Source organism: Ylistrum balloti, unplaced genomic scaffold (genome assembly GCF_031769215.1).
Source record: "Ylistrum balloti isolate Yb309-2 unplaced genomic scaffold, AGI_CSIRO_Ybal_v1 Utg369812, whole genome shotgun sequence".
Classification (NCBI taxonomy): Eukaryota; Metazoa; Mollusca; class Bivalvia; order Pectinida; family Pectinidae; genus Ylistrum; species Ylistrum balloti.
In genome coordinates this window covers 168,251-179,437 of record NW_026781984.1, presented here as the reverse complement: position 1 = coordinate 179,437, position 11,187 = coordinate 168,251, and the positions used below count along the sequence as shown (strand labels likewise).

At 34.9% G+C, this 11,187-nt stretch overlaps 1 protein-coding gene across 1 annotated transcript in view; it reads left to right on the top strand.

Moving 5' to 3' along the window:
• Window positions 1-1,531: 1,531 nt before the first annotated feature.
• Window positions 1,532-11,187, top strand: part of LOC132544860 (twitchin-like) — a 147,763-nt gene continuing 138,107 nt past the window's right edge. The window contains exons 1-2 of the mRNA XM_060208511.1: window positions 1,532-1,857; window positions 5,394-5,412. Of these exons, the coding sequence (XP_060064494.1) occupies window positions 1,545-1,857; window positions 5,394-5,412 (332 nt within the window). The 5' untranslated portion in view covers window positions 1,532-1,544. The remainder of the gene's footprint in view (window positions 1,858-5,393; window positions 5,413-11,187) is intronic.

The window sequence follows — 11,187 nt, the reverse complement described above, 5'->3', positions numbered from 1 at the left end:
AATGTTGTACGGACGCCTCATACAAGTATACTTTCCCCCCACACATACCTATATGGCACGTGTTCAGTGTTAATTACTAGAGCGGCAACGCTACAATTTTGACGGAAATATACTTTTAATTATTATAGTAGGGAATGAGTGCAGTCGCAATATTTTCCAGATCAAGTTCTTTCTTTAAGAGTTTTATCACAATATCTTGTATCTACTGTAAAAATCTGATATTTTGTGGGGCTTATTTTTCAAGTTCTTTAAAGCAACTATTTCGTGCACACTTATCTCGTGGCTAAATACAGCTAATTTTCTTATACTAATTCTTCTCTTTGTGGACATTTTAATTCGTTGATAAAAAGAGTACCCACGAAATGACCGAAAATAAACCCCCACGAAAATGAATATTTCAGAGTATATGCGATATATATAAAAGTAACATTTATATTTAAAACGATTTCCGACACCATTCGTAATCCTTTACAGTGATAGATCTTGTTAATTGGTGTGTGTAGCCAGCAATAGTTGGTTTAGTACTCTGATACTCCGTCAGCCGACATCCAAGTAAACACACCAATGTACGGTAAAACCAAAATTGGATTAAGGTACATACCATGAGAATCTAGGGTTGATTGGTGGTCATTTGTCGGTGAAAGTGAAAATGGTCAAAGCATTAAAGGTATAGAATTAAAAATGTAAATGCTTGTCGAGAAGGTAAGACAGTTACCTTTTGGCAGTTTGTTTATTCTTTGCGTGTGTGCAGTTGAATTTTGTTGATGTGATTTTCTGAAACATCGTAGTTACACTTTGCGTGGTTCTGTCGTTGTCATCCCAATTCTCTCAAACGTCCTATAGATTATCTCAACGACATCGATAAGGTATTATCGTTCAGCATTGGTTCATTGATTTGAGGTTTTACAGAAATCGTGATCCCCACTGATCTGGACGTCTTCCCCTGTGGGTATCCATGTGTTAGACCCGTCAATGTTACATGTTTGACCAGACAGTACCCCCACCCCCCGCGGCTGCTGGTAATGGATCTGTCCAATAGTCCAGTTTATATATAGATTTACATGTGTATGTACGTATAACCAAATTCCTGACTATCTTCGAAGGTACGATAGGCATCTTTCGCTGCTGTAAATAACGTGTTTTGGTGTTTAGTAGTGGGTATTGGTACACGCTTGGAACCAGAACTAGGTGGAAACGGATACAGGGTTATAAAAGAACAACTGTGCCGTTCTGACGTTACCAGCTATTTGGTATTTTGCTAGATACTACAGCGTGTCGCGAAAATCAGGGTGGATGCATTTCCAACCTTTTTAGCACTGCAAACGACATTGAAGTCAGACGTTAGACGGTACAAATTTAGTTTTACGAGTTGTCTAGGCAAGGCTGACGACACAATGTTGCAATTTTGTCGCAAGGCAGATGAAGTTTTCAATTATTCTTTGCCCCAATCAGCTTTATTGTCATTCTTATTTGTATTTTCTTTTATAATACCATTACGCTGAATAATGATTTTGTTTATTGTTTGTTACAGGTAGAGGGTGAAGATGGGGGTTGGTGACGATATTGCACCACGGTTCACACAGAAGCCAGTCCTGAAACAGGAAGATGGCGGGAAACGACTTGTGTTTCAATGTACGCTGGAGGCATCTCCGAAACCAAGCATACAATGGTTCCAAGGAACAACACCAGTTCCGGAATCCGACAGAATTCGCATGCGCGTGGAATCCGCCGGCGGAAGTAAATACAATATTATGATGGATATAATTGGTGTCACGCAAGCCGATGCAGGAGCTTATAAAGTTGTGGCTAAAAACAAACTCGGAGAGGTATCAGCTTCAATCAATCTAAACTTTGGTGGTAAGTTTCTTGTTTGGGTGTATATTAATATATCATATTCCCGGAAATTCACGCAGTCATTACAAAAAGGGCAATCATGTTAACTTTTCATGTTATTGGTCACACTTATCGATAGGTTTGTCACAAATAGATTTTAACAAGTGGAAATCGCAGTTTTCTGTTTTATAACGGATTCCATACGGTTGCGGACACATTTTCTGGAGACGAGAAGGATATATAATAACGTATCTGTGTGTGTGACCGGCATAGAAGTCAAAATATGAGTACTACATGAGGTAAGGTCACCACCGGAAGTGAGCTGAAATGGAGCGGAACCACTTTCAGTGTTAACAGGGGACAGCGCAGGAATGTACGGAACGAGATTTATAAATGATAAAAACATATTTCTCTTCTGCCCTTCGAGAACAAATAAAAAAGAGAGCAAATCGTGAAAGCTGCGTAGTGTATGTGTATTCCCTAAAGCAGATTGACTTTGTCAGTATATTCTGAGGCGGCAGTTTTAACGACTGTAGCAGAGACACTCGTCAGGAGGAAGCGGTATGCCCGCTGGTAACGATGGCAATGCTTCCGGGCTGGAATGTTACCCAGCTAACACTAGTCGTCTCGGAAGATAGCAGGTGTTTACGTCACTGTATCGCTTGTTTTGGCGAAGGATGAAGGATATATCGCCTGTACATTGGAGTTGGCAGCACAGTATCTCCAGCATCCAAACGGAACCTAGTACACCTTCGGACAGAACAGCATTAGCGGTTTATTTGCTTATCCACCCCTTTCTTGCATATCGCATTAAGCGTTGATATGACAGAGACGAAAGTGTCTTTTTTATACGGGTGTGGAAAGCAAATATATAGCATATGTAATTAATCATTTATAACACATTAAGGAGCGCCAAGGAACTCTGCTGATTACATCAAGCCCAAGATAGATATTCCACACAATAGTCTAATTACCGCACAATAGGATGTATTCCCCACAGCTTATGTTAACAACGTTGTCCGGTTATATTCGGATATGTTTTAGTTTGCATTTATTTCTCTCTCTCTCTTCAAACCGCACCGATGAAGACCAAATGTCTAGTGGAGAAGAAATTCTCTTTTTGCTAAGAAATAATGGATATAGAACGATTTTCGAAGGTCTTTGTGTGATTAAAGGATATCGATTGGTTTTCATATAAGTTTGAAGGAGTATTTGATATCGATGAGTTTCCATAGATTTTAGTATTTGATATCGATGCGTTTTCATAGATTTTAGTATTTGATATTGATGATTTTCCATAGATTTTAGTATTTGATATTGATGATTTTCCATAGATTTTAGTATTTGATATCGATGAGTTTCCATAGATTTTAGTATTTGATATTGATGATTTTATATGATATCTATATATTTTAGTATTTGATATCGTATTTCCATAGATTTTAGGATGAGTTGCCATCGATTTAAGTATTTGATATTGATGAGTTTCCATAGATTTTAGTATTTGATATTGATGATTTTCTATATATTTTAGTATTTGGTATCGGTGAGTTTCCATAGATCTTAGTATTTAATATCGACGAGTTTCCATAGATTTCAGTATTTAATATCGATGAGTTGCTATCGATTTTAGTATTTGATATTGATGAGTTTCCATAGATTTTAGTATTTAATATCGATGAGATTCCATCGATTGTAGTATTTAATATTGATGAGTTTCCATAGATTTTAGTATTTGATATCGATGAGTTTCCATAGATTTTAGTAGTTGGTATTGATGGGTTTCCATAGATTTGAAGAAACATTTGATATATCAAGGTTTTCATGATGATTGTTCAGTATTTGATATCGAGATGATTTGTATGGTTATTTTAACGTAAGTAACTTATAACGATGGATCACAATTCCCCTTGGTTTTTCATGTTTTACAATCTTTGATAACGAGGGTCAAAGTTTCCGGGTGTAAAGATGTTCAAACGTTTCTTACATTTGCCACAGCTCTCCTGGAGCTTGACTCGTCATTACTCTCAGTAGAATACCGATATGTAGAACAAAAGGACTTTTTGCGGTAATTGTTCTGTCTCATTAGAAATGGATGCTGAATTCAGAAAACTGGTCCAAGTTCAAGTAATATGTCCAGTCGTTGCTTTCTAATTTTGGGACGAGTTCAAAACACTAATGAGAAGGTACAGAGTGTACATAAGTATAGAGTTGATACATACAGTATAACGTACCAATCAGATGGAATCTATGTAAATTTGGATACGTTTTCATTTGGTTTTTTCCATGCATGTATTATAACTGAACATACCGTATATAAAATGTACCGTATGATGGTCAGCGTATTACAAGCCTGAAAAATATGGTGTTCGTTTCCTTTACAACTTAATTTTTCAACGTCATCAAATGACGTCACTGATGTAAAAATAAAATTTGTTATTAGATACACCAGATTTTACACCGCGAAAAATAGCACATAAATGATAAGATAAAATTTACCGAATAAATTTAAAAATTACGAACGCGAATGACTGACCATGGTTTTAGTGTAAAGTCACGCGCTAGCGTATGTTCTTTTGTAATTATGTTAACAATAAGACCTACACATTTTAGTTTTAGAACCCGTTTCCTATACGACAAGACGCTCTATTGTATCACCCGAGCTTTATCATAGATGTTTCATCAAAGTGAACGAACGCATCACGGAATCAAGTCCGGATAAAGTAGTCAATCTCCGGATCCGCTTTTAAACAGCGTCTGTAACTTCTGCCAGCATCCCGCGGGAGAAATGAAAACGAAAGTAGAATATATAGTGTTGTGAAAATATAGAGTGTTGTTAGGAACAGACTTCCGAACGTCAGGTGCCAAGTTGTGTACCGAACACAAATCATCACAGCAAAGATGTTGGTAGACAGATCTGGCACTTGTCGCTGCATGTGCTGGTGTGTACTGTGAAGAATTTACAAAAATAAGATTAGGTTCTCACTATTTCAGTATAACAACTGTATTTAACATACAGAATGTGTGCATTCCCAATGCTTTCAAATTGTTGTCGGCAGGTTCTTACTATTTGGGTATAATAACTATATTTGACATACAGAATGTGTGAATTCCCCATGCTTTCAAATTGTTGTCGTCAGGTTCTTCCGCGAAAATTCATTGCAATTTGATTGAAATTGATAAAGATATTTTTCTCATGAATTGTAAATTCTAACTTAAGAAAATAGACCCAAAATTCCATTCATCTAGTTTACCTCAGTTTGTAGTTGACGTGCAGGTATTATTACAGGTGTAACTTGTATTGTTTAGGAAACTCTTTCATTTTTTTGAGATTACTTAAGACGGACATTGAGAGCAATGTATTGGATTGTTAAATATTACATGAAGATTGCCAATTGAAAGCAAGACAGCAGCAGTAAATAGGGTTTTGGACAAAGTTAACAGTAGCCCAATTCAACTGATTTCTGAAACAGGAAGTTGATGTTGCTGTTTGACTGTTTAATAATGCTATTGAAGTTATTTTGCAAAATTAATTCATCTGTTCTTTACTTTATTTTCAGCTACACCTGGCCAGAAACAGTAAGTAGTAGAATTTACATTTTAATACAAAGTTCTTTGTATATATTTAACATTATATTCACTTTCCTTGTGTGCAAAGTTTTGGGAATACTATCATCTCCTCTTTGACACATATTTGCTCTTTTTAAGAAACCCACATTTTTTTGCCAGGATAGGTACAAAAAATGTACTTGCATATCTTTACTCACCTGTTCAACATGCCAATGATGATGAAAAGAAAAATAACCTGCACTTCTATAAGTAAACCACATGGCAGGCAAATCTAATACTACATATTTAGATCACCTTGAAACAGAAAAAATAGAGATAAGGAGATGTCGTTAGGTCTAATAAAACACGATCATGTCATGCAGGTGTACATGACATGCAGGTTAATCACAGGTGCATATCCTCACTGTCATTGTACCATTACACTAGGTATTTCTTTTGTGTTTTTGCAACAGAGTAACATGGCCAAATCAAACACATTTACCTGGGAGATTGGGATAACTGCCATGTGCTCGCTACCATCCTCTTTGTTTGTCTAACTTTTCCTTGAATGTGTGTATAATATAAGATTTTTTTTAGCTTTATACCAATTTTCTTACAATGTACCTCTGGAACTTATCTCCCTTTTCTGAAATCCACAAAACATGTTGAAGGTGTATCAGTTATCTAACCCTTAAACGTTTCCCTTTTTCTTACCCTACAGGTCTAAGATACAGTACCATGTACTTGATTTCTTTGGCCATTTTCTCACAGCTGTTAATTTTGGCAGTTTGCTTGTTTGTTTGTTTTTTTTCAAATATATTATCAGAAATATTTATTTTGCGTTACCTGAGTTAAAAGGAAGGCAATGAACACTTGTAAACTTTAGGAATAGTGTTGTTGTACTTGACATACCCCTACCAAAACAATTTAAATACTGGTTAGGATTGGAGCCTGATAAAATTAAATACTTTTTTTTTCTAATATTTGGAAGAAACAAGATAAAAATGATAGATATAGACTGTAAAATATTTCAATTGCAAAATAGGAGAGAGGAAACACCTATTGGTAAACTGTGCATGCATGCTGATGGAATTTTCTTCTGTTCGTGCTGTTATCTCGTGGAAATTTGCCAAAGTATACACATGTAAATAATACCTTGACTATTGCTTCCAAAGCTGAAGATGGCCCACCATTATAGGAGCAAACAGGAAATGACTACACCCTGTAGATATACAACAGTTATGTAACATACTGTATGATTACAGGTATAGGGCTATAGGTTTGTTAGACTTTCATTACTATACAAACATGCCTGTGAAGCCATTCTTATGTTCTGTTAATGTTTATAGGCTGTTTAGTCTTAGTTATAATGATGTTCTGAAGCAACCACTTTTTTGTCGACATGTATATTCTCTTGACTGTTTTATTAGAGTTATACGAGTATCTCCTTTTATTACTGTTTTAATCATGTCTGTGATATAATTATTTGCCTTCATGCTTGTAAGCTATAAAGTTAAGTATACATAACTTTTCCCTTTAGCAAAAGTGCGCATCCACTTTCATGCCCTTATTACTGTATTATGGGGAGGGGTTTTTATTGTTACCTATGTCTGTCTGTCCCATTCTGTTGCGTCACCTCACTTTGTGTCCAAGTTTGAATTGATGTCAATTCTTGAGAACCGCTGTGCAAATTTGGCTCATTATTATGAAATTAGGTAATAGTATTATAAAGTAACATCAAAATCTACAATTTACGATATTAAGTGATCATTGGTCAAGATTAAAAGGTCAAAGGTCATATTATGCATTGGGGATGTGGGTATAGGGACAGACATAAATTCTAGATTTATGTTGACTTATGTAAATTACATGAGTTATGCACTTTTTGGACTTCTGTTTACATCATTGAAGGTTTAGTTCATATCAAGTTCAGGTGATGGAGAAAGTTAGAAAAAAAAGATTGGAAGAAAATATGTATTGATACAGGTGTTGCATTCAGTGGAAATAAATGATCTTTCAAACTGCTTTGTTCTCAGGAGTCTTCAACCTCAGCTATCAACTCTTAAAATTGCTGAAGGTCCAATAAAGCTATTATGCATTGTGTAATTAAATTTGCATATATATCACTGGAACAAAAAACCCAACATTCTAAGTCAATCAAATTGAAAAATAGGTTTTCTACAACAAAACATAAACGTGAAAATAAATATAAATTGTATTCTAGAAGAACCAATTGATGACTAAATGAATCAATGAGAGAATAAATAAACATGTTTACCGGTAAACATAATATTTGTTTTCAAAATGAACATGTAAACACTTGAGAACAGATGTACAGGTAAAGTTAATTGATTAATAAGTCACATTAAATGGGAAGATTTTGTAGCCACCGTAAAATGAGGAAATGAAAACATAAACACATATATTTTTGTGTGTTGTTTATACAGCTTCATGCCAGCACCTAATGTTAATTATGAAAAGTGGTAAGAGCCGTAGATAAACTAATAATTGATTCTATGTACACATACATTAGGTCCCAAGTGTTGCCGTGTTTTACAGAAATCAGGTTTGCATCTATTTATAGATGAACTAAAATTTTATGACTGATTTTTTGAAAACTTCATTTTTTTTGTTCCTGCGGTGAAGGCACTAATCTCAGCTAGCCCAACTAATTTAAGGCTTTTTGATGTAAAGATTTCTGTAAACAGGTGTAAGGAGGCAGGAAGTATTCGAAACATTTGTTTTCCTGGTAGGTATTCTGTACTGTTTCTTGTAGAACATGTAAATTCCATAACCACAAATAGGAATTTCAGCTGTGGAGTTTTGGCTGACACAGCATCATAGGTTGATCTTGTAGAGGTCAAAAGGTCGCAGGGATGTTTAGTATAATTAACGAGTTAGTGTCACTAGGGAAGGGTGTATTTCTCAACAGGAGATACATTACTGGCAGTAACAAGTATACTGATGGACATTGCTGTACATTACACTGGTCAGGCAATGATATGTTTGCAAGCTTGTTTTACTGATAAGACAAGACTAACAAACAAAGCATGCTATCGCTTGACATGTGTTAGACTTTGGCCGAATCCAAGGTCTAGATGTAAATACCTGCTAAATGGTAAAAACGTGGAGAGTCCCGTGTTTTTGTAGAGTGAGAGTGATCCTAAAGATATGGAATTCTGCACATTATATGTTTCTAGCTTGTAAACTTCAAAGTCATTTCTGTTCAGTCCACACAAGGCCATCACACAATGACACCACTGTCCAGTCTTCACAAGGTTGTTCCTCTCTAGTTCACACAAGGGCGACCTTGACCAGTTAACGCAAGGTCATAACTGTTCAATCCAAACAAGGTCATTCCTGTCAAGTACATACAAAGTCACCCTGTCTAGTCCACACAAGATCACTCCTGTCGAATCCACACAAGATATTCCCTATTCAGTTCAAACAAGGTCATCCCTCTCCTGTCCTCACAAGGTAATCATTGTCCAATAGTCCACACAAGGTCATCCCTATTTAGTCCAAACAAAGTAATTCCTATCCAGACCAAACAAGGTCATCCTTCTCCTGTCCTCACAAGGTCATCATTGTCCAATAGTCCACACAAGGTCATTACTATCCAGTCCAAATAAGGTCGTCCTTGTCTGTCCTCACAAGGTCATCACTGGTCAGTTCACACAAGGCAATATTTTTCCATTAGTCCACACAATATCATGCCTACCCTGTCCAAACGAGGTAATCCCTTTCCTGTCCTCACAAGGTCATCACTAGCCAGTCAAATAGCAGTTGAAATTTATTCACTTCATGTAACTATATGTGATTAATCTGCCAATGGTTTCTTTCAAATCGAGGTCATTTCAGTAACAAATGAAATGATATGGACCTGGCAAACATGTTAAATTTAAACCTAAAAACTCTTATCTCAATGAATTGGTAGTGACCTAGTCTCAAATATGTTAAAATCATTTAAGGAGTTTTTTTTTAATCTGGTATGTTTGCTATTTGCACAATAAATGTCAGAGTCATTTAAAAGGCTGTAACAGTGATTATGTCTTGTGAAGTCTATAAATACAGTATACAACCTGATAACTAGTCATGTCCTGATTTGTTAGCTGTGGCAAGATTATAACATCTCCATCAGTATAGCTAGGTATTAGCGTTTATTACATCTTCACTGATTAGAAAATCTTCTTGAGTGTATGTTTATGAGAGTAGGTGATGGTTGGAATTCAAGATCGGTCTTTTATGTTGGAAGAACACAAATTTATTTCCTGATATGAAATTAGTAACATAAACATCAAGTGATGAAACAGGAGATATCAGTTAAGATTCTTTATCATTGTTTTTTTCAAATTTGTGTAATATGTGTTATATTAACATCTCGCATTGAATTCTGGCAAATGATACAGAGGCGGTAAATACTTAATATTACTTTATTATGTAATTCTGTAACTGTAAGTTAAAGTGCCTGATATGATAAAAGCTATAAAGGCAATCAGTAAAGGATGAGGAGTTTTAAATGATATGACAGGTGTTGATAACTATGGTATTGGGTTGATGTATTGTATGGAAGTACTGGAAGAATTTTCTGATTTAAAGTTAGAAAGACTTGTAAGCATTAATCTGTCTAATAAAAAGCCATATTTACTCAGGATCAAAAATTTAAAATCATAAATAAATAGCAGCAAAGTTTTTTTTATAAAATAAACAAAAAAGAAAACAAATTATTGTAATTAATAAAGGTCATTTCTTGGCACAAGTTAAATGAAGTCTGCTTATAGTTAGTTGTCTACCGATCTGTCTGAGAAAGTGTTGAGGTAGAGTTATTTCCCTTCATTTGAAAGTAAGTGTTGAGAAAGAAGTGTAAAGAGTCAATTTGTGAAACCTATTTAAGAGTTGTTTCCCCTTTCACTGTGATAAATGTTGAGAGTTGTCTCCCCATTATATGTGATAAGTGTTAAGAATTTGAGTTGTTTCTCCTTCTGTGAAATGTACAGAGAAATGTTTCTCTTCTTTCTTCGAAAAGTGTTTAGAGTTATTTCCCCTTTTTCATAGTGCTTAGCGTGGTTTCCCTTTCATCCGTGATAGGTGTTTAGAGTTGTTCCCCCTTCATCAGTGATAAGCATTTTAAGTAAAATTATTTTTTTACATTCTACTTTAATAAGTATTTAGAAAAAAATATAACTGGTTCGTTTGAAAAAAAATTGTTGATATTTAAGATTGATGATACTTGACAGGAGACTGTTACCAAACTAGCCATTTATTGCAAGCATTTTGTGATGGGTGGGAAAATTGAAAGAAATAAAAAAAATAATGATATGACCTAGATAATGATCTAATTATAATTACATACATGTAAAATGTATTGAAGTTTAAGCTTAAAAGGATTACATATTGCAAATCATTGCATCAAGACCTCAGAGATAAGTTATATATGTATTTTGTTGAACACTGGACAATAACTTTCTTTTTTAATCAGGAGACACATATTTATATATAACAAAGCATGTGCATATGTATTTTAGTCAGGAAGACAAGGTTTGTACCAAATTTTCCCTCACTAGTATTTCTCGCAGATGTTTGAAACAGTTAACAGATATCAGTTTTCTGTGTATATAGATATTTACAAAATGATAGGTATCTAGAGGATACTTCAGACACAAATTAAAAATGGAATTCAACCCGACATCTCTATAATTATTGCCTTTTTTTGTTTCATGTAAAGTAATTTTCTTGGTGTATAGAACTCTGATTGTACTGATATGTTAAATTCTTTTTGATTGGCTACTGGAGTACAATATGTTA